The sequence below is a fragment of the Protopterus annectens genome, chromosome 6.part0 (genome assembly GCF_019279795.1).
Source record: "Protopterus annectens isolate FY-2018-M chromosome 6.part0, PAN1.0, whole genome shotgun sequence".
Classification (NCBI taxonomy): Eukaryota; Metazoa; Chordata; order Ceratodontiformes; family Protopteridae; genus Protopterus; species Protopterus annectens.
This window is the reverse complement of record NC_056737.1, coordinates 259101230-259123955: the sequence shown is the minus strand read 5'-3', so window position 1 is coordinate 259123955 and position 22726 is coordinate 259101230. Positions and strand designations below refer to the sequence as shown.

General features: G+C 46.5%; 1 protein-coding gene across 3 annotated transcripts in view; it reads right to left on the bottom strand.

Moving 5' to 3' along the window:
• The window catches only part of ERH (ERH mRNA splicing and mitosis factor), a 161634-nt gene that overhangs the window by 55548 nt on the left and 83360 nt on the right, over positions 1-22726 (bottom strand). For all 3 annotated transcript variants that reach the window (XM_044074005.1, XM_044074003.1, XM_044074004.1), the window contains exon 3: positions 465-585. In XM_044074005.1, coding sequence (XP_043929940.1) covers positions 465-585 — 121 coding nt within the window. The remainder of the gene's footprint in view (positions 1-464; positions 586-22726) is intronic.

Genomic DNA, 22726 nt, shown 5'->3' with positions numbered 1-22726 from the left:
CTTCATGCAGCAACAAATCCTCCGCAGTACTGAACACAAAACTTAATCAAAAGTAATTAAATACAACAATCTGAAAGCACCATCTTCAGTCAGCCATCACAACTTTATGCAGTCCAGGGCATGGAAGCTCAAGATTCCCCTAAGAGTAAAGCACTGGAGGTTCTCCTTAGTACCAAATTTCTCTGGTAACAATACAACCTTGACCATAACTGAAAAATCCTAGTCAATGACGGTACCTGGTTACCACACAAAACAAAGTCACAATCACACTCCTCAAGATCAAGATGAGATGCAGTGCACCAAAAGAACTCCACACTGTACATAGCAATGAAATTTCTAATTTAAAAAAATAACGCCAGCTATGTTTTATAACACAGCTGAAGAAAGGTTCTGCATGTCGCAAACCTAATCACTGGTCCCAGTATGAAATATCTGGGCAGGCTCACTCCTTTAAATGTACTTACACAAGGCAGCTGAGATCAGCTAGGTCATCGATGAAATCAAAGAGCTGACTGATATCGTAGGTGATAGACGGGCTGTTGGGATTCATTCTCTTCAGGTGTTCTTCATACATCTTGCAAACACCTGAAAGACACAAGAAACAAGCTTTCTGACAAAAAACGCAATAGTTCAAATTAAAAAATATTCTTTCACATACAAAAAGTATCATAAGCAACATAAGAAACCATTACCCAGCTTTCATAATACATCCTGCAGTTTAAACAAAGCTGCCAAGCTTGTGAAAATGCAGGATGACCACTGCGCCATCTGAAAAATTCCCCTCAAAAAAATAAAAGTCTCCATGCATCATTATCAGTTTTGATGGAAGAGCAAGCAGACTTTTTTTGTGGGGTGGTTGGGGGGGGGGGGGTATAGAAGTCAAGAAGGGAAAATCTCAGAAGTGCTACATGTACGAAATTTTAACTCTACTTTGTGAATAGTGAGAACAAGTATTAAAAAAAGTTAGACAATTTGAAGTTACGTACTTGCCATAACTTGGCGTCAGTTTTGCCCATTTTCATTCTTCCTCACCACTGGGTCTTTGGATCAGACACTGGATCTAAATGGTCCGCATTCATCAGACTTGGGATCCAAGTCTTGAGCTCCTCCCATTCCCATAATGCATCATGACATCTCTCACTCCTCAGATAGAGTTTGCTGCCTTAATAGCCATAGAGCCTAAAAAATAGAGAGCGCACAGCAAGAAATTCTGAAGCTAAAACCATGAGCCTATGGGTTCCGAATCCTTCAAGGTAACTTCCTTAAGATACCAAGGCTGGGAGAGAGAAAGGTGGGAAGTAAGGAACAATAACAATTGAAAACACAGACATCAAGTTATGGTAAGTGCATACCTTCAAAATCTGAGGTTGTCCTTTTTATTCTTCTTCACTACTTGGTCAGAGTCCTCAGCGAAGTAACTCCCGGGAAGCCTTTAAGGAAGGACATACCACAGCACTGTCGAACCTTAGGATGCCCGGCTTCTGGAGACAACATCCAAGTTGTAGTAAGAAACAATGAACGAGTCTTAGACCAAGTGACTGCAGCACATATTTCATCAACAGATGTCCTAGCAGGACAAGCTGAAGAAGTGGCCATGGATCTATTAGAGTGAGCTTTTGGTGGATGAGGCAAAATCAACCCCTTGTTGGGTATAAATGGAAGAAATGCAGTCAATTACCCATTTAGCTAAAGTAATTTGGATACTGCTTACCACAAATGATTAGCAGAGAAAAGATACTAAGGGCTGATCAGACTTTGAGCTTCTTTGTCCTGTACAGAGAGAAACACAACTGTCAATGAACATCGAGAATATGTAACGTATTCTCCTTTATTTGAATGATTTGGAAAGAAGACCAGCTACTGAACTGACTGATAAATGTTGGACTGTCACTTTAGGGATAAAAGATGGATTAGTTCTTAGGGTACTCTGTCTTTATGAAATATGATGTAGAGAGGTTTGGCTGACAAAGCCTGCAATTCCGATATCCTCCTGGCTGATATGATAGCTACCAAGAAAACAAAGTTTCAGGTCACAACTGCTGGTTCAAAAGGTTTTTGAGTGAAGCCTTGAAGGACAAGGGTAAGGTCCCAAGGAGGGGAAGGATCCTTAATTGAGGCCTTAGCAAGAAAATACCCCTCAAAAACTTTGCACAACTCCGATGAGGAAGACTACCTTTTTCCTAAATGGAAATTGGAAACTGCAACCAGCTGTAGCTTAATGGTAGAAAAAGTGGCATCATGAAAAAGAGAATAGAATAGAATAGATGAAGAAGGAGCCTTAAATGGATCAATATTCTCCAACACCCAAACAGTAAATCTCCATTTACTATTAAAAACCTTTTTTGTGGATGGTCTTTGCGAGGCAGATATGTCACGAACTAGGGAAGCTAGCCTGGACCTTCTTATAAATCAATGGAAGTGAAGAAAAGTACAGTTTTGTACCTACCATAAATGTAGATGTTAGAGTGCGCATACAGCTGCAGTCATCACACTTGGGTTATCTGCCGTCAGGCGGGTCCACGGTCGGCCGAATTCCAAAGTCTAGGTCCGGAGTCGGTTGTCGTCGCTTCTTCCCTGACGTCAGTGCGGCAGGGGTATAAAAGAGGAAGCCGATGCCATTTTCTTCAGTTTTTCTTGCCCCAGATGTCAGGTGCCCCCAGAAAGGAAGGCAATACATGATGTTATGCAAACATACATAAGTAGATAAATCAAAACAGTAGTTGCAAGCAAATACACCATATAGGAATACCCCAAATAGGTTGTATGTTAAAGGTGTTTGTCATAAGCACTGTCCTAAGAGGGGATGGAGGGAGGGTAACCTGGACTGCAGCTGTATGCACACTCGAACATCTACATTTATGGTAGGTACAAAACTGTACTATGTCCTTCGTGTATACAGCTGCAGTCATCACACTTGGGTAGAATCCCAAAGCTAAGTAAGGGTGGCTGGTACTAAGCGGAATTAGGAGGGGCTAGAATGCCCTGCAGGACTGCTGTGGCAAAGCCTGCTCTAGATTTTGAGTATAGTGAAAGGTGGTAGTGTTTGGTGAAAGTGTGCACTGAACTCCAAGTAGCTGCTGCCAGAATGTCCTTGGTAGGGACCCCCCTGAGGAAAGCTGCTGAGGTAGCTGTAGCCCTGGTGGAGTGGGATCTGATGTATACAGGCACTGATTTTCCATGAAATGAATAACAAAAGCGTATGCAGTGGGCTATCCACTTTAAAATAGTTTGGAAATAGCCTTTCCTTGAGCACCTGTAGCATAGGATACAAAAAGAGCTGCTCAGATTTCCTGAATGACTTTGTTCTGTCCAAGTAATAACGAAGTTGCCTGTGAATGTCCAAGGGGTAGAGTAGCCTCTCCCCTTTGTTCTGGGGATTTGGATAAAAGGTAGGTAAATGAATAGTCTGATTCAAAGCCACACTGGATACTACCTTTGGCATGAAGGTAGGGTTGGTTCATAAGGAAACCCTGTCCTGATGGAAAATGATGAATGGTTGCACAGCCATGAGGGCCTGTAGCTCCGAAACCCTGCGTGCTGAGGCAATAGCCAGAAGCAAAGCTGTTTTCCACGACAAGTATTGTAACTCTGCTGAAGAGGCCGGCTCAAAAGGAGGCAGTGTCAGCTTCTCCAATACGAAGTTGAGGTCCCAAGCTGGAGCTGGTGGTTTCCACGGGGGTTTTATATTTTTTGCCCCTCCGAGGAACTGCCTTAATAGAGGATGTGAGAATAAAGGAGGATCCGTACTGTATTGTGCTGAAATTGCTGAAGCGTCGATCTTGATGGAAGAGAAGGAAAGGCCACTGTTTAACATCTCAGCTAGGTACTGTCAAATCTGAGGTATATTTATTACCCAAGGATTCTGGCCCTTTGCTTGATTCCAGGAGCAAAATCGTTTCCATTTGGCGGAGTAGGTTTTTCTAGTAGAGGGTCTCCTGGCCTCCAAGATGACATCCTGTACCTCCTTGGAGAGGAGAGCCTGTTGGCAAATTAAGGTATTTTCCATGCAGCTAAATTTAGAGTTCTGAGCTGGCTGTGAAGGATCTTGTAGTTGTGCTGACACGACAGAAGAGGAACTGGAGGTAGGATCCATGGTGGCGAGTGTGACAGGTTCTTTAGGAGAGGATACCAGTGCTGTCATGGCCAGTCTGGAGCAATGACAATCATTGTTGGCCTCACTGCTCTGGTTTTTAATAGGACTTTGGTCAGTAGAGGTAGTGGCGGGAAGGCGTAGACTGTCAATGCTGTCCAACTGAAAGATAGTGCGTCCACTTTCCAGGCCTGCAGATGATAGGTCCTGAGCAAAATTTTTTCCAACTGGTAATTGCTGTGGGAGGCAAATGGATCTATGTCTGGCTGACCCCATGCTTGAGTTATCTTTGAGAAGACTTGAGGATGCAACTTCCATTCGTGAGGGTCTGTCATATTTCTGCTTAAGTTGTCTGCCAGAGTGTTTTCCTTCCCTGGCAGGAATTGTGCCTGTAGTTGAACTTGTAATTCCAATGCCGTGTTCCACAGGGTCATAGCTTGCCTGCATAGGGGGTATGAATGCGTCCCTCCCTGTTTGTTTATGTACCACATGACTGTGGTGTTGTCTGTTCTTATCAATAGCTGACCCGGTTGCAGTAGGTCCTTGAAATTCATAAGAGCATTTTGCACAGCTAGCATCTCCTTTTGGTTGATGTGTAGGTGCATCTGTTTTTGGGACCATTTTCCCTGGATGCACTGGTCTGCCATGTGTGCTCCCCATGCGTAGTCTGAGGCGTCTGTTGTGATGACTTGCCTTGCTTGTGGTATACAGAAAGGGAGACCCATGTTTCTTTGGCATGCTTGAGCCCACCACAAAAATTCCTTTTGAAGGCATGGAATGAGTGGTAAAATTGTTTCCAAGCTGTGTTTGTGTTGAGACCATAAGTTTTTTAGGTACCATTGTTGTTTTCGCATATGCAGCTTTGTAAATGGTATTAGTAGAATGCAAGATGCCATGAACCTCAGAGCCTGCAGGATTTTCCTTGCAGTTAGCCTGGTTAAAGTTGCCATTTGCCCTTGCTTGTCTGGCGTGAGGTAAGCCATCTGGGCCGTTGTATTTAAGCTGGCACCCAGGAAAATTATCTGTTGAGAGGGTATTAGTTTTGATTTCTTTTTGTTTACCGTGTACCCCAGGCAATTTAACAGTTTTATTTCAAACGCCAGATGTTGCAATAGAATGTCCTTGCTGTCCGCTTGGATCAGGCAGTCGTCCAGATATGGGTAGATTTGTATTCCTCGTTGTCTGCAGAAAGTAATTACTGATGCCAGGCATTTCGTAAACACTCTGGGTGCAATAGATAAGCCAAAGGGCAATGCACAGAATTGATAATGGGTTGAACCTGCAAGAAATCTGAGGTATCATCTGCAATCTTGTCCGATAGGGACATGCAGGTATGCCTCCTTGAGGCCCAATGTTACCAGCCAAGACTCCTTGCCCAGCATGGGAAGAAGCTGCTGTAATGTGAGCATCTTGAATTTTGGCACCTCTAGATATGCGTTTAGAATAGATAGGTCTAAGATGGGTCTCCAGTCTTTGTTCTTCCTTGGTACCAGAAATAGTCTTGAATAAAAACCTTGACCGTGTTCTTTTGCAGGTACCTCTTGAAGTGCTTTCATATCCATGAGAGCGGAAATTTGTTTTTGTGCCTCTGCCCATTGATTTTGTGGCAGGTTTGGCATGCCCCTCATCTTTGGAAGTGTGTGAAAGTGGAATCTGTAGCCTCTGTCTATAATATCCAGAATCCATTTGTCCTTTGTAACAATGTGCCAGTTTTTTGAAAATAAGGCCAGTTTTCTGCCCAAAGGTGCTGCCATTATAGCTTTGTTTGGCAGGCAAAGGGGAAAGTCATTGCGTCTGTTTTCTAAATGACTGTGTTCTGTCTTCTCCACCTCTTGGGGCTGGTGATTGCCATTGCCTGGCTCTGTAAGATCCTTGAGGTTGTCCTCTACTCCTTGGGCATCTGTATCTACCCCTTTGGGGTCTGTCCGTGGCTGGAAAGGACCAATTTTTTGAAGGCCAGTTTCTGCTGAAGCGTGGAGGCTGCACCTGCAAGAACTGTTTGCATAGATTTAGCTTTTTCCTCCATTTTCTTTAGTACCTCCTCAGCTTTAACACCGAACAGTACATCTTTTTGTAGTGGTGCATCGAATAATTTTGCTTTGACATGATCTGGTAAGGTTTGTTCTTTGAGCCAAGCGTGTCTACATATGACCGACCCTGTGACAGCAGCTCTGCATGAGGCCTCTAAAGCATCAAAACCACACTGTAAGGTATGCTTCCCCACTTGTTCTGCTCCATGCAACAAATCCTGCAACTCTTTCAAATCAGGTTGTTCTATTTGTGTCATTTTGCTTTTCAGCTGAGATAGCAAGAACTGCTGGTACTTTAACATATGAAATTGACAGTGTAATGCCATCATGGTTAAAGTGGCTGATGTATACACCTTTTTCCCCCACCTTTCCAATGCTCTGGAATCTCTCTCTGAAGGTAAAGGGTTTTTAGCAGTAGAGGCCTTAATCCCCTTGGGACCCTGAGAAATAGTTTCTGGGTCAGCAGAAGGGCTTTTATAAAGGAACTGGTGAGAATCAGGAACCCGGTAATATCGGTCTGGTTTAACAGGAGCAGGAGGCAAAGAATCTGGATTCAGGTTGGCTTCTGTGTACACATCATCCAAAATATCTAAGACAGGAGGAATAGCCAGGGGCCTATGCTGGGGGAGCAAAAGAAAATAAAGTACAGTTTTGTACCTACCATAAATGTAGATGTCCGAACTGGATAGCATCTGCAGTCATAACAGCTGGGTTGTCCTGTCGTCAGGCAGCCCGTCAGTCGGCCGGATTCCAAAGTCCGGGTCCGGCTGATGTCGCTCTTCATCCGACGTCATCTCTGTTGGACTTCGGGTATAAAGGCATCAGCCGACGCCATCTTCCTCAGTGTTTCTTGCCCCAGATGCCAGAAGCCCTCCTGAAGGCTAAAAATTTTGGATAGATGCCAATGTTTCCAAAAGGATAGAGGTAACCACAAAAATAAGCATGTATGTACATATATACAAACAAATACACCATAAAAGACTCCGCCCCATCAGCTAGCTATTAGGAGGGTAAACACCCTAGGAGTACCTCAGAGGGAAGGAGGGAGGTAATCCTGACTGCAGATGCTATCCAGTTCGGACATCTACATTTATGGTAGGTACAAAACTGTACTATGTCCTTCATGGATGCATCTGCAGTCATAACAGCTGGGTAGAATACCATAGCCAACTAGGGGGAGGAGGATAAAGATAGATTATGGTGTGTTTAGGATCCCTTGCAGTACAGCAGTGGCAAACCCTGCTCGGGATCTGGAATATAGAGGCAAATTGTAATGCTTGGCAAATGTATGCACGGAGGTCCAAGTAGCCTCAATAATGTCTTTGGTAGCCACTCGTAAGAAGGCTGTGGTAGTGGCTGTTGCCCTTGTAGAATGAGGTCTTATGTTCTGTGGAATTGGTTTTCCATGGAAGGAGTAACAGAATCGTATGCAATTTCCTATCCATTTGGAGATTGTCTGTTTGGAAATAGCTTTTCCCTCTCTTCCTGTTGCATAGGCCACAAAAGTTGGTCAGTCTTTCTGCTGCTTTTGGTTCTGTCCAAGTAGTAGCGTAGCTGTCTATGTACATCCAAGGTATGCAGTATTCTTTCCCTCTGTTTTGTGGGTTGGGAAAGAAGGTAGGTAGGTGGATTGCCTGGTTTAAAGACACTCTGGATACCACCTTAGGCATAAATGTTGGATTAGTCCTCATGGATACTCTATCTTGGTGGAAGATTAGGAAGGGTTGCACTGCCATTAGGGCCTGTAGTTCTGAAACCCTCCTTGCTGAGGTAATTGCCAGTAGGAAAGCAGTTTTCCATGACAGGTGTTGTAAGTCTGCTGTTGCTGCTGGCTCAAAGGGTGATAGTGTCAACTTTTCTAGTACAGTTTAAGTCCCAAGCTGGTAATGGTGGTTTCTTGGAGGTTTTACATTCTTGATTCCTCTGAGAAATTGTCTGAGCAGAGGTGTGAAAAACAGGTGGATCAAAGCTGTATTCTGCTGAAATAGCTGATGCATGTATCTTGATGGAGGAGTAGGACAGGCCTGAATGGAGAAGTTCGCCAGATACTCCAGGATGTTAGGTATATCTATGTTTGACACATCTTTTCCTCTTTCAGAACTCCAACTGGCAAACCTTTTCCATTTTCCAGCGTAGTTTCTTCTTGTTGAAGGTCTGCGTGCTTCAAGAATAATGTCTTTAACTCTTTGGGAAAGTTCCTGATTAGCTGCTGCTATGTGATGTTCCATGCAGTCAGTTGTAAGGTTTTCAGGTTTGGATGTATGGTGCTGTAGTTGTTCTGAGTTAGCATCAAAGGCATCAGGGTATTGGCCACATATTGTTCGAGACAAGCTCCTTAGTAGTGGATACCAGTGTTGTCTTGGCCAGTTTGGAGCTATCAGGATTATCCTTGGATGTTCTTCCTTGATTTTTAGGAGTACTTTGTGTATCAAGGGAGAGGTGGGAATGCATAAACTGTTAGGCCCTTCCAGCTGAAGGAGAGCGAATCCACTTTCCATGCTAGTCGGTGGAATGTCCTTGTGCAGAATTTTTGAGTTGGTGATTGTGAGGAGATGCAAATAGATCTATCTGAGGCATTCCCACTTCTTTGTAATGGTCCTGAAGATGTCCGGTGCAGGTGCCATTCGTGAGCATCTGATGTGGTCCTGCTTAAAATGTCCGCTAGAGTATTTTCTTTTCCTGGTACAAATCTTGCTTGCAGCTGGATGTTGTAGCTGAGTGCCAGGGTCCACAGTTCCAAAGTCATTCTGCATAGGGGTATGAATGAGTGCCTCCCTGTTTGTTGATGTACCACATGACTGTGGTGTTGTCTGTCCTTATCAACAGCTGGCCCTCTTTGAGAAATGGTCTGAACTTTTGGATAGCCAGTTTACAGCCAGCATTTCTTTTAGGTTGATGTGCAGGTGAAGTTGATCCTGAGTCCACAATCCTTGCACGCATTTGTCCAGCATGTGGGCCCCCATCCTAGGTCTGAAGCATCTGTTGTAATGCTCTGGCTTGCTTGACATCTGTGAAAGGGAAGGCCTGGGTTGGACCGGCATGCCTGGGCCCACCATAGGAACTCCTGTTTTAAGCATGGAATTAGTGGGATTTCTGTTTCGAGGCTGTGTCTGTGTTGGGACCATAAATACCACTGTAGTTTTCTCATATGTAGCCTGGCAAATGGAACCAAAATTATGCATGATGCCATGAAGCCCAAGGCCTGCAGAACTTTTCTTGCTGTTAATTTGTTCAGCTTTGTTAGCGACAAGAAGTAAAGAGGGAGTTCTTTTGTTTTTCTGTAGTTAGGAATGCCATCTGTCTGACTGTGTCCAATTCCGCCCAAGAATGTCCTTGTTTGGGATGGTATCAGTCTTGACTTTTGTAGATTGACTGTGTATCCCAATGCTTGTAGCAAGTAAATGACCCTTTGCAAATCTGTTGTCAACTTGCTTTGTTGTCCCCTTGTAGCAGGCAGTCGTCCAGGTATGGGTAAATATGAATTCCTGCAGTCTGCAGTATGCGATTACTGATGCCAGGCATTTTGTGAATACTCTGGGTAGATAAGCCAAAAGGCAATGCTGAGAATTGATAGTGCTCTGATCCTGCAAGAAATCTGAGGTATCTTCTGCAGATTGGTCGAATAGGGACGCAGGTATGCCTCCTTGAGATCTAGAGTTACCAGCCAACACTCCTTGCCCAGCATGGGAAGAAGTTGCTGTAGGGTCAGCATTTTGAATTTTGGGACAATGATGTATGTATTCAAGGTGGACAGGTCGAGAATTGGTCTCCAACTTTTTCCTTTCTTGGAACTAGGAACAGTCTGGAGTAGAACCCCTTTCCTTTCTCTGCTGCAGGCACTTTTTCCACAGCTCTCATGTTTGCTAACTCCATTATCTGTTGTAAAGCTTCTGTTTTTTGATTTGGAGGTAGATTTGGCATTCCTCTTTTGACTGGTATAGTGTGGAAGTGGAATCGGTAACCTTGATGTATAATTTGCAGAATCCACTTGTCTTTTGTTATGTGGTGCCAGTTCTTTGCAAATAAAGTTAACCTTCCGCCTAGTGGAGCTGCTATTTGCTCCCTGGTAGGCGGTTTTAGGAGTAAGTCACTGTGGCTGTGTTGAAGTAGTGGCAGTGGCTGTGTCTCTGTTGTTACCTTGCCACTGTCGTCCTCTGTAGGCACTTCCTCTGGTTTGGTTTCTGCCTCTGGAACGTCTATTCCTGCCCCTTTGAAATCTTGTGGAGTCAGGAAAGGACCAATTCTTGGCAGGCCAGTTCCTGCTAAACCTTGGGGGTTGAACCTGCAGGAAATCTTTAACAGTTTGAACTGATTTTGCCTTTTCTTCCATTTTCTTCATAACCTGCTGGGCAGGTGCACCAAACAAACTTGTCTTATCCATAGGAGCATCTAACAATTTAGCTTTAACATGATCTGGTAGAGCTTGCTCCTTTAGCCATGCATGCCTTCTTATCACTGTGCCAGTCATGGCTGATCTAAATGAAGCCTCCAGTGCATCATAGCCACATTTTAAGGAATGGTTACTAACCTGTTGTATGTTATTTACCATTTCTAATACATATTTCTTGTCAAGAGCTTCATCAGTGGTTAATTTTTAGTTAACTGATCAAGTATAAACTCTGGATATTGTATCATGTGAAACTGGCAGTTTAAAGATCTAGCTGAGAGAGTAGCCGAAGTCTATACTTTCTTACCCCATCTGTCTAATGACCATGCTTCCCCTTCAGAGGGAGTAGGGTTTTAGCTATGGTCGCTGCAACTGCCTTGGGACCCTGGGATATAGTTTCTGGGTCTGCAAGGGGGCCTTGTAAAGGTGGTGATGAGTGTCAGGCACCCTGTAAAATCTGTCTGGTTTGGCAGGGGCTGGGGTAATGAGTCTGGAGCAGAGCAGACATCATTAAAGCGTCATCTACCACAGAAAGAACAGGAGGTATAGCTAAGGGCCTGTGCTGTGGAAGGTGCAGAAAGGTTCTAAGTCTTTTCGAATCTGAGAATTCTTGTTGCTGCCATTGGAACTGCTCTCGCATGGCATGCAAGGTTTCCCCAAAGGAGAATTCCTCAGGAGCGGACGCAGCTGGAATGGATTCTTCACCATCAGAATCCTCAAAATTAGAAAAAGGAGACTCTGGCTGGTCAGTAATGTCTGATTCATCTGCAGAATCATCAGAGGACACTGGCTCAGGGGGCTCTGCCCTAGGTCTCTTATCTGGGGCTGAGAGGCCCTGTCTGGGTGAGGTTGAGATCCTCTAATTAAAGAAATCAAATCTTCTGCCAAGGTGAGCATTTGAGAACTGGAAGTGGGCCTGGTTGAGGGTGGTTTAACAGGCACTAATTTGGTAGACTTGGCTGCTTTAGCCCTGGCGAAGGCCTTAATGGACATGGCAGCTGGAGGCCTAGCAGCACCACGTGCTGGGGTAGAGACATCCAGGGAATGGTGTCTGATAAGTCAGTGGGTAAAGTTTCAGAGGCGATTCAATATTTGTAGCAGGGGCCTCAAGTGTAGAGATAGATTCGCTGTACCTATATCAGTTTTCTCGGTTTAACCGAACACGGACATACTGGGCTTTTTAGCGTGGTTTCAGCCGAAACCACGGACCGCGAAAAGTCGGTCTTTTTCTTTTTTTTTGGCAGAAGAGAAAGGTGAGTCGGAGGGCGAACGAAGGGCAAAGTTGTCAGAAAAAAAAAACTGTTCTGCAAACGACGACCCGCGGGTTGAAGGAAGCACAGGCCGAACAGGCTGCTACGTCGTGGGCTGGGCCTAAACAAGGCAGACAGTAAGAATGGAAATCTTTATGAGGTATTTGTTTCCCACAGGTTAAACAATTATTAACTTTTTCTGACATCGGCTGAGGCAAGAAAGAGTCCCCAACGGGTACTTAGCTTTAGAAGTCTTGGTAGTATTCGTAGAAAAATCTCTGGATCCGACCGACCGGCACTTGCGAACAGCTTCTGCTTCGGCCCCACGCAAGAAAGACTGGGAAGATGGCGCCGGCTGATGCCTTTATACCAAGTCCAACAGAGATGACGTCGGATGAAGAGCGACATCAGCCGAAGCCGGACCCGGACTTTGGAATCCGGCCGACTGACGGGCTGCCTGACGACAGGACAACCCAGCTGTTATGACTGCAGATGCATCCATGAAGGACATCTGAGCCTTTTCTTGGAATCTGAGTAATCTTGGCCTTCCCAGTGAAAGTGTTCCCTCAATGTATGAAGGGTTTCCCAAAAGAGTAGTCCTCAGGGGGGAGACGGAGGGAATAGACTCCTCTGCATCAGAGTCTTCGAAAGGAGAGTAGGCATAATCCTGGTCCTCAGAATGTTCAGAGGTAATGGAGGCTTGATCTGAGGAAGGGTAGTCTTCCTCTAATCTGGGCCTTTTGTCAGAGGGGGTTGAGAACCCCTGATAAGAGTAATCAAATCCTCAGCCATTTTGAGCATCTGTTTTTTAGGCATGGGGACTTGAGAGGGGGTCTGAGGTCCCTGTTATTTTGGTTTTCATGGCTGCTTTAAATTTAGTGAAAGCTTTAATAGAGAAGGAGGAAGGCCTGAAGACACCTTGAGAAATGGCAGACCTGTCTAAACTCTTGAGTTTCCCTGCCAAGAGTGGCGTCAGTATCTGTAGTAGGAATGGGGAACGAGGAGCCTGCGACCTCGGGTACTGAAGAGACCGGTAATGTTGTGTCATCGGTACTCAGGGGCTGCGTAGGCGCCTCGCTGAGAACCGGTAGTCGGCCTTAGCATGGTGTCAGTAGTCTGTGCGGACCTCTTATGTCGGTCCTTATCTTTGCGTCCTTTACTCAAAACTGGAGTCGGAGTATCCGACGACATAATATAATTACATTTTTTACCAAAATAGTGAGGGGCGAACTCCGCCCGGCGCTTAATAGTGCGCTTGTTGAATCTAGCACAAAAACGGCAGACCGAGACGTCGTGGTCTGGGCCTAAGCAAGGTATACAGAAAGAGTGGAAATCCTTATGCGGTATTTGCTTCCCACATGAAATGCAATTATTAACTTTGTCTGACATCGGTCTGAGGCAAGAAAAGTTTCAACGGGTACTTAGCTTTCAAGAAGACTTCGCTGAAATATTTTCAGAATCTCAGGAGCTGGCCGACCGGCACTTGCGAACTGCTTCTGCTTCGGGCACCGCGCGGCAAGAAAGACTGAAGATGGCGTCGGCTGCCTCTTTTATACCCCTGCCGCACTGACGTCAGGGAAGAAGCGACGACAACTGACGCCAGACCTAGACTTTGGCATTCGGCCGACCGAGGACCCACCTGACGGCAGGATAACCCATCTGTAATGACTGCAGCTGTATGCACGATGAACATCGGGAGTTTACTGCTAGCAACTGGGAGGCCGTATTTTAAGTCTAAAAATGGGAGCCTCACGGCAGATACGGGAGGGTTGGCATATCTGCATCCGTACACAATGGCTGAGCATTTCTAACAACAAAACTAGCCTTACCAGAGATGTGGGCATCACGGGAAGACAGTTGTAGGCAACAGACCATTTCCAAACCATCAAGACTTCCCTACAGAGACAGTAAAGAGTAGATCCCCCCCATTTATATACCAAACAGCTGAAATGTTGTCAGAAAGGATGTCAACCATATCTGAAGAGAGGAGTCCTGAAACACCGCAAGACAAGGACAGCATTCATCCCTGGTATACTGCTGTGCTCCAAATACTGCCCTCCACACCCTACATTCCCACAAAGAGGTATTCATTTTCACCTTGGAGATCAGAGTCTGAAAAAGGGATCCCCACTGAAAAAACTGGAACTCGTAATGCCAAGTGCCAACAGAAAAAATATGAAATCCTGCTTAACCTGACTTTTTTTTTTTTTTTTGTTAAGAGGTCACTAAAGCAATGGATGAAGCCAAAACAGTACACACTGCAAGCTTCCACTTGGCCAAAACTTTTAACACAATTCCCCACTCAGTCATAGTAAAAAAGCTACACAAACTGGGAATAAACATGGACTGCCAACTGGCTCACAAATGCGATGCAAGAATCAAAATAGGGGAAGTTACCTCTACAGACAGGATCAGTCACCAGTGAAGTTGACCAAGGTTCTGTGCTGAGACTTCTGTTTGGCATCTACTTTTCTGAATTTAAAAGCCAATACCAAAGGGCTCTGGCTGACTGAGTTTGCAAATGACTGCAAGCTAGGAGCAATTACTGAATCCTCAAATGATTTAGCCATCTTGCAGGACGGTTTGTCCCAAAATAACTGGTGCCAAAATCATGGACTGAAACTAAATGCCAAAAATGCATTACTGTACCCTGTGCAAGTCAGCTTCCCCAGGGAACTACCACATTAAAAAATATTGTCCCAAGAGTTAACCTACTTGTCCAGGATTTGGGTACTTAAGTGAACAGTGACCTAGATTTTGACCAAGATGTGCCCATTGTTGAAGAAAATTTGTCTATACTGCAGAGTTTCTAAATAGAGAGACTGTGTCTAGATTTATAGGTATCATTGTCCCCCCTTACTCAGCTCACATTAGGCCAGTCATTGCATACAATAACCCAGGGTCTACATCAGTTCACTGAAATACCATTTCAGCGAACACCTAATCAGCGACACTAATTCAATGAAAACAGTCTCAGCGATTTGCTGAATTTACCATGGGCAAGAAAAATACTTGCCTTATAGCACAATGGACCAACATTAAGCAAATCGAACCCACCCAAGCGAGGGGGCTTGGCCCCCCCGCACACACACTAACTATATACACCAATGTCAAGAGCGCACTACAGTGGAGAAAAGGGCAAAGTTGGCTAGTTGGTCAACTACTTCTTTGCCCTTGGTAAATTCAGCAAATCACTGAAAAAGACTTTCGCTGAATTGGTGTCGCTGATCAGATGTTTGCTGAAATGGCATTTCAGTTAACTAATATAGAAGCATGCCCCCTCTGGCATGCATCTGTCCAGCATGCAACAACTGAATGCCCACAGAGATGCCTTACTAACAGGATACAAGGCCCAAAATGTCCTACATGGATCAACTCAAAACCCTGTCACTACAGTCTCTCCTACAGACTGCTAAGAGGTAACCTGTGTGTGGCATATAAGGCACCCTCTGACCCAATACTGACGGATTTATTGCACGCCAGCAAGTCAAATGACATCAGGATGTAAACCTCTTGTGCAATACCACCAGAAAGGTTTGAAGTGAAAGGTGCATCTTGCAGAGGATACCACTGTTCTGGAACAGACTCCACAGCCACAAAACTCATCCTTGTCCACATTCATGCTCAACTTGGATTTATGGACAGGAAACAGAAAATTTAGCACAGGACTGCCCCTGTACTACTAATAGACAGAGGCAGCCACTAAATGTTCATGCATGAGCCCTCTCAAATCATCTACATCATGATCCTAGTTACTCTCATTAGGGAGTAATAATTAACAATGAGATGGGTTAGGCCAATCTCCAACTAAATGGGAAAGGTTTAAGTCAAGCATAAAAAGGAAAACTGGCTATTCTTAAAATGTCCCACAAAGGCACTTTCCTATGAACCTATAAAAAAAAAGTCTGTTGTATTTGATGTTTGATATGCCTGTGGAACAAGCTACATTTGTGATTTCTGAATAACTTCTAGAAGTATAGTAGGATTTTGCAGTAGGAGTGCCCACTTGTCTGTGGTCACTTCCTAGACATGTAGAAATAACAATGAACTGTGCCTTTCAGGTGTAATATAAAGAAAATAAAAGGATGCTGTAGTTAAATTACAAGATCTCGGACTGACTTTACCCTTTCCTGCAATTCGTTATAATTGCCCCCCCCCCCACAATCACTTTTGACAAAAAGGCCGAGAGGGTCTTTTTGTACAAGAGGGTTTTAATTTGTTATGCAACTCAGTTGAAATTGGGGACAAAGCTGTCTACAACATTTTTTTAAAGGTCCTCATTTCCTTTTGAAGTCGACAATATCATAAATTGTCTGACAAAATAAGAAAATGCATCACTACATCATCATCCATTAGTCTACTCCTGATATCCTCATTTTAAGACGCATGTTCTGAACTAGTTTCTCACAACAGCCCCTGGCACGGCAGCCCATAATAAAAGTATTCACAGCATCATAAGTATATCCATTACAAGGACTTCAATGTTAACCACTATTTTTGTAATCAACTGATTTTATTACTTGGAGTAAGTTCTACATTTTCTTGTATTTACTCTAAAATATAACTCTGATATCAAACTATGTGTTCCAAATACTCAAGTGGCACAACCATGAAGGCATTACATGAACTTGCTTGCTATATTCTTAAATTTATCTAATAAGTTAGACTATTTTATTTAAATAATAAAAACATAAAACATAAAACAGGGACATCTTTATTCCTTTAACTAGATACTGATAAAAGTCACAATAGTGATATTGTATTTTACATATTATAGGAATCCAGTCTATCTGATACAAGAGACTAGTACATCTGATTGTGTCCAGATTCACAAGCTTTCAAAATATTCTGGAAAATAAGACAACAATGTTACCGACTCCTTCAAAATGTGACACTCGTATAATCAGTCAGCATTTCTCATGCAGAGATGTGGCATTTCCTACAGGAGAGAATCCAAATGGTCTACGTTTAATCACCCAATAACACTAATGAACAAGAGGAAAGAAAATAAGAAGTTATGTACTCACCATAACGTTCCATCTGAGTAGGTGGCTTCATTTGTCTGCAACCTGTGGGTCTTGGATCCGATATCTGATCCGAGCCAGCAACTTGTAGCATAGCTATGGATCGGAGCTCCTAGCTCCTCCCCTCACCCATAATCCCCTGCTAACTTCCTATGACCTCAGATCAAGTTTGCCCCTCTATGGATATCTGAAAAGGTGTTCCAACAATCATAATAGCTAGAACAAGGACCAAGTTCTGAAGCTCAGGGGGAAGGAGGGGGGGGGGTGGTTGCAAACAAATGAAGCCACCTACTCAGATGGAACGTTATGGTGAGTATATAACTTCTTAAATCTGGAGTAGGGACTTCATTTGTCAGCAACCTGTGGGACAGAGTCCCCAGCTACCTGAATCTTGGGCGGCCATCATGGAAGGATGTTCCGAAGCACTGTGGAGCCAAAGGATGCTCTCCCTCTAGAAATTACGTCCAGGTTGTAGTGGTTAATAAAAGTATGAGATGAGGCCCAAGTAGCTGCTGAACAAATATCATCCAATGGCACTCTAGATTTAAAGGCAGCAGAAGTAGAGATGGAGCAAGTGGAATGCGCACGGACTCCCTCAGGTGCGGGCCTCCCGGAAGCTTGGTAGGCCAAAAGAATACATTGAGAAATCCAACGTGACAAGGTGACCTTTGAAACTGCTTTACCCAAACTGAATTTAGCAAAGGAGACAAATTGATCAGATTGTCTGTGACCAGCTGTCCTATGAATATAGAAACGCAGCTGCCTGTATACATCTAATGAATGCAGCTTGTACTCTCCTTTATTTTGATACTCAGAGAAGAAAACCAGTAAGTTGATGGACTGATTGATATTTACTTCCGATGCCACCTTGGGAAGAAAGGAGGTGTTGGTCCTGAGGTACACTCTGTCCAGATGGAAGACCAAGTAAGGAGGCTTTACGGAAAGGGCTTGGAGTTCCGAAACTCTCTTTGGCTGAAGTGATGGCTACCAGGAATGCTGTTTTCCAGGACAAATATTTGAGATCGACCATTGCAGCTGGTTCAAAGGGAGGAGTGGTCAAGGCTTGAAGGACTAGAGAAAGATCCCATGGAGGTACGGCTTCTTTGACAGGAGGCCTAAGTAGAAAGGTGCCCTTAAGAAAAGTTTTGCACAATTTAGCTGACATCAAAGGGCCTGTCTCATGTCCCACATGGTAATGGGAAATGGCTGCCAACTGTACCTTGACTGTCGAATAACTAGCTCCTTGCTGAAAGAGTCCGGTTAGAAAATCCAGTACGGACGGTAGAGGGGCGGTGAAGGGATCCAGATTATGATGCTCCGCCCAGACTGAAAAACGTCTCCATTTACTGTGGTATATTTTTCTGGTGGAAGGCTTATGTGCTACCATCAGGACGGCTTTGACTGGTGTAGAGATGCCGGGAGTCCTGACTAAGAGTGGAACTGGAGCAACCAAGCTGTCAGCTTCAGGTTGAACAGATTCAGGGTATGTAATTCCGTTGGATGGGAGATTAGATCCGGAGTGGGATCCAGAATCCAAGGAGGATACACTAGATGAGACCACAGGTAAGGGAACCAAGTTTGCCGAGGCCAGAATGGGGCAATGAGGATCATTCTGCTCCCCAACCGCGAGGCCTTCTGTAAGAGCTTTAGCATCAGGGGTAAAGGAGGGTAGGCATAGAGTAGACCGGGCGGCCAAGCATGCACCAGAGCGTCTCTCGGGGCTTCCCCTGGTGGGGGAATCAGAGCGAAGAAACTGTCGCATTTCGTATTTAAGGGAGAGGCAAAGATCGCAGCAGGGTTGCCCCCATTTTACGAATATCTGCTTCGCTACTAGTGGGTTGAGAGACCACTCGTAAGGGGAAAGAATGGTGCGGTTGAGTTTGTCTGCCCCGGAATGTGCATTGCGATCAGAAAGCGGTTGGTGGAAATCGCCCATTCCCACACTCTCATGGCTTCTCGGCATAAGGGGTAGGATCTGGTTCCCCCCTGTTTGTTGATGTACCAAACAGACATGTTGTCTGACTGAATTGCAATCGTTCCTATGGGGAGGAGATTCTGAAGTGCCTGCAACGCCAACAGCACCGCTCTCATCTCCAGAACGTTGATATGCAAGGAGGTCTCGGTGTCGTTCCACATGCCTTGGACTGTCCTGCCCGTGTAATGCCCCCCCCACCCGAGGCGAGAGGCGTCCGTGGTCACCGTGGTGAGAGGGGGAGGGGTGCAGAAGGGCCGGCCTATATGGAGGTCCGGGGATTGGAACCACCATAACAGGGCCCTCCTGCAAACCTTGCTGATAGAGATAGGGTGGCAGAGAGGAAGAGATTGAAAGGACCATTGTACTTGAAGGGTCCACTGCAGTACCCTCATGTTTAGGCGAGCACATGGAAGCATTATTACAGCCGCCATGGAGCCCAGCACCCTCAGGACCAATTCCGCCGGTGGAGCTTCCGATTGTAGGATGGCCCGCACATGCAATCTCAGACTCTGTAGTCGTTCCGAAGTCAGGAAGACTCGTAGATCCCTGGTATCTAATCAGGCCCCTATGAACTCTATTACTTGTGTCGGAGCAAGGGAAGATTTGTCCGTATTGATTGTGATGCCTAACTGGGGGGCTAGTCGGAGAAAGTAATCTCTGGCTGAGCAGAGTAGATGCCTTGTTGGGGCGGTTAGAAGCCAGTCGTCCAAGTACGGAAAGACCTACATTCCCTGGAGTCTCAGGTGGGCCGCTATCACTGCTAAGACTTTGGTGAACACCCTGGGGGCTGTGGTGAGGCCAAAGGGAAGGACCCTGAACTGATAATGACTGGCTCCCAGCCAGAAGCGGAGAAACCTCCTGGATCGTCTGTCCATTAGAATATGGTAGTACGCATCCTTGAGGTCTATAGAGCACATCCAATCACTCTCCCGTAAGAGGGGGAGAATGGATTGAAGAGTGACCATTCGGAATTTTTCCTTGGTTACTGACAGGTTCAACAGGGAAAGATCTAGAATTGGTCTCAAGTCCCCCGTCTTTTTTGGCACCAGAAAGAACCTGGAGTAGAACCCTAATCCAAGCTGGTCTTGGGGGATGGCTCTTTTTTTTTTTTTTTAAACAGCTGCTAGATTTCTGCGGCTGCAGCCTCCCTCTGATCGGGTGGAACATCGGGGAGGCTCTTGAGTTTGGGGACATGATACATTGGAATTTTGTAGCCTCTGGATATGATACGAAGCACCCAGCGGTCTGATGTGATAGACTCCCATGCTGCCAGATGCCTCGAGAAACGCCCCCCCCCCCCGACTGCCTCCAGAGCAGAGCAGTCGGGCAACCCTTCAGGGCTGCTGCGTGGGCCGGTCAGAGAAGGACTCTCTGGACCCAAAGTTTTTCGGGGCCCCTCTACCCCTAGGGCGACGTCCTCCCTGTCCTCCTCTGCCACGGAAGGACTGGTTGTCCGGAGCAGGTTGGGAATGTTGCGATTTCCAGAACATCTTCTTCTGTCCCTTTTGGTTCTTCGAGAAGGACCTCTGGGAAGCAGAGAAGCGGACTCCGACGGCAGACGTCTTCCCGTCCTTCTCGTTCTGGACCAGTGTTTCCCGAAAGGTCTGTCAAACAAGGCAGAGCCATCAACGGGGGCGTTCGCAAAGGACGCCTTAAAGGGCTCTGCGAAGTCACAATACTGGAGCCAGGCCTGATGTCTCATGACTAGGCCTGCTCCGCTAGCTCTAGCGGCTCCCTCGGTAGCGTGGGACAAAAGCCGCATAGAGATATTGAAGATAGACCTTAGAGTGGCCATTCGAGTGGAGTACAACTGCTTGTCCTCCGCAGACATGGACTTGGGGGGAAGCAGCGTATTCTTTGATAAGATCCCGCTGCATCCTGATGACATGTGCCATATAGTTCAGAGACCTTACAGAGAAGGTCGCTGAACTAAAAACCCGCTTCCCAAGGCGATCCATCGAGCGGGACTCCTTGCTCAGTGGATGGACCGAGGGGCTATCCGGAGCTAGTTCCCTCTTCGTAGCTGCCGCCGTCAACATGGCATCTACGGGGGGACCCTTGCCCCAGTGGGACCGGTCGGCGGGGGGGCTCAGTATCCTGTCCGGGTGTTTAGGGACTGGCTCCACAGTGTCCGGCTCCTTCCACACCCTGGTGGTAATAAGGTCCACCAGGGGGTCGGCCGGAGGGGACACCCAAGAGGTAGACTGGCCTGCTTCGAATGCCTCCAGGAACACGGACTAGTCAGAGGAAGCCTTGGGGGCAGACCACCCACCTCTGATCCTAAGCATTTCCATGATGTCTCCAAAGGAGACATCCTCCGGGGGGTGACCTTGGGGCGCCTTCCCCTTCATCCAAGTCAGTGTCTTCTGTTAAGGACTCAGGGGAGTCCACGTGCCTCCTCTTACACTTGTGCTTGCGAGGCACTTCCTCTGGGGGGGGGCTGTCTGAGGAAGTCTCGCCAGCAATGTCTTGTTCCAATGGAACAACCTGGGACATCGAAGCAGGCTGTCCCTGTGGCAGGGTGATGGAAGCCTGACCCAGCAGAGAGGGAGTGCAGGGTGGAGCCGAGGCAAGGGCCGGGGGTCTGGATGCTCTCGACAGAGCCCTCTCCACTGCATCGAAGGCAGAGGGGGAGCCGCTCTCCGTGGGCTCCGAAAGTCGACTCCCACTCGGATCCGATGAAGGGATCGGAACCGGCACAGAGACCGCTGGATCAGAGGGACCAGTGTGCTCCGACCTGGACGGAGCCGAAGGCACACAAACCCTCAGATCCAAAGCTCAGCCCACAGCTCCGAGAGGTCGGATCCAACTATGGAACCAACAAACTCGAGGGCAGGGTCGCATCTGAAGTACCCAGTACTGTCGGAGCCAACCCACCCCCGGCTCAGACGCTGCCCGGCTCCAAATGCTCCGAACCCAGAAAGCGGGTCTGAGAAGGAGCAATCGGAGCAAAGAAAGGGGTCGAGCTCCCCAAAGGGGGGGGGGGGGGCAAGAGCACTCCCATCTGCAGCTGGGCCTGAAAGAACCTTCGCATCATCCGGTCCAAGTCTGCATCTGACAGGCTGTATGTGGATCTCAAAGAGGCCACCGAGGCAGGCCTGGAGTGCCGCCTCGATGACCTCGACGGAGATCGGGTCTCCTCCTCCTTGGGTCCCAGGGAGAAGCAAGGAGATCGGAGCCGAGGAGGAGACCTGGAAGCCGTGGAGGGAGAAGCCCGCTTAGCCAGGGGGGCCGAAGCGGAGGCCTCGGCCCGCCACTTGTGGTGCTTCTCCCTCAGTTTCTCCCTCCTGGCCTCCCTCTCCTCCGGCGCTTTATTGGGAGTTTGAATCCCGGCCGGGGGAAGGTGGGCAGGAGTGGCTACCACCACAGGCTGAGGAGGTGCCATGGGAGGAGCGGAGGCCAAAGTCGAATCCGGAGGCAAAAGACACGCCAGGACAAGCTTCGACCTCCGCTCTTTCAGTGCCCTGGGGTTGAACGCTGCACAGATTGTACATCCTGACGAGAGGTGTTCAACCCCAAGGCACCGAACACACAGTGTGGCCATCAGCCGGAGAAAGCTTATGGCCACACTCGGTGCATTTAGAAAAAATAGGTTTTGGGGCCTCTGCCATACCCAAAACTAAAGTACACTACACAAGCACACAGGCCCCAAACACAAACACACACACAAACACACTCTAACGACCAGCGAGGGGAGGGTGAAAACTAAACAAAATTAAACTAAACAGGAACCTAACCACTCACACAAATTACAACTACAAAGTCTGACAAAAAAAGATGAAAAAATTCACTTATCTGTTGATAAACGCTAGGAGCTCTAAAATCTAGCTACACACTCAAGCGCGGCAAACTAGATCTGAGGTCATAGGAGGTTGGCAGGGGATTATGGGTGAGGTGAGGAGCTAGGAGCTCGGATCCATAGCTATGCTACAAGTTGCCGGCTCGGATCCAATATCAGATACAAAACCCA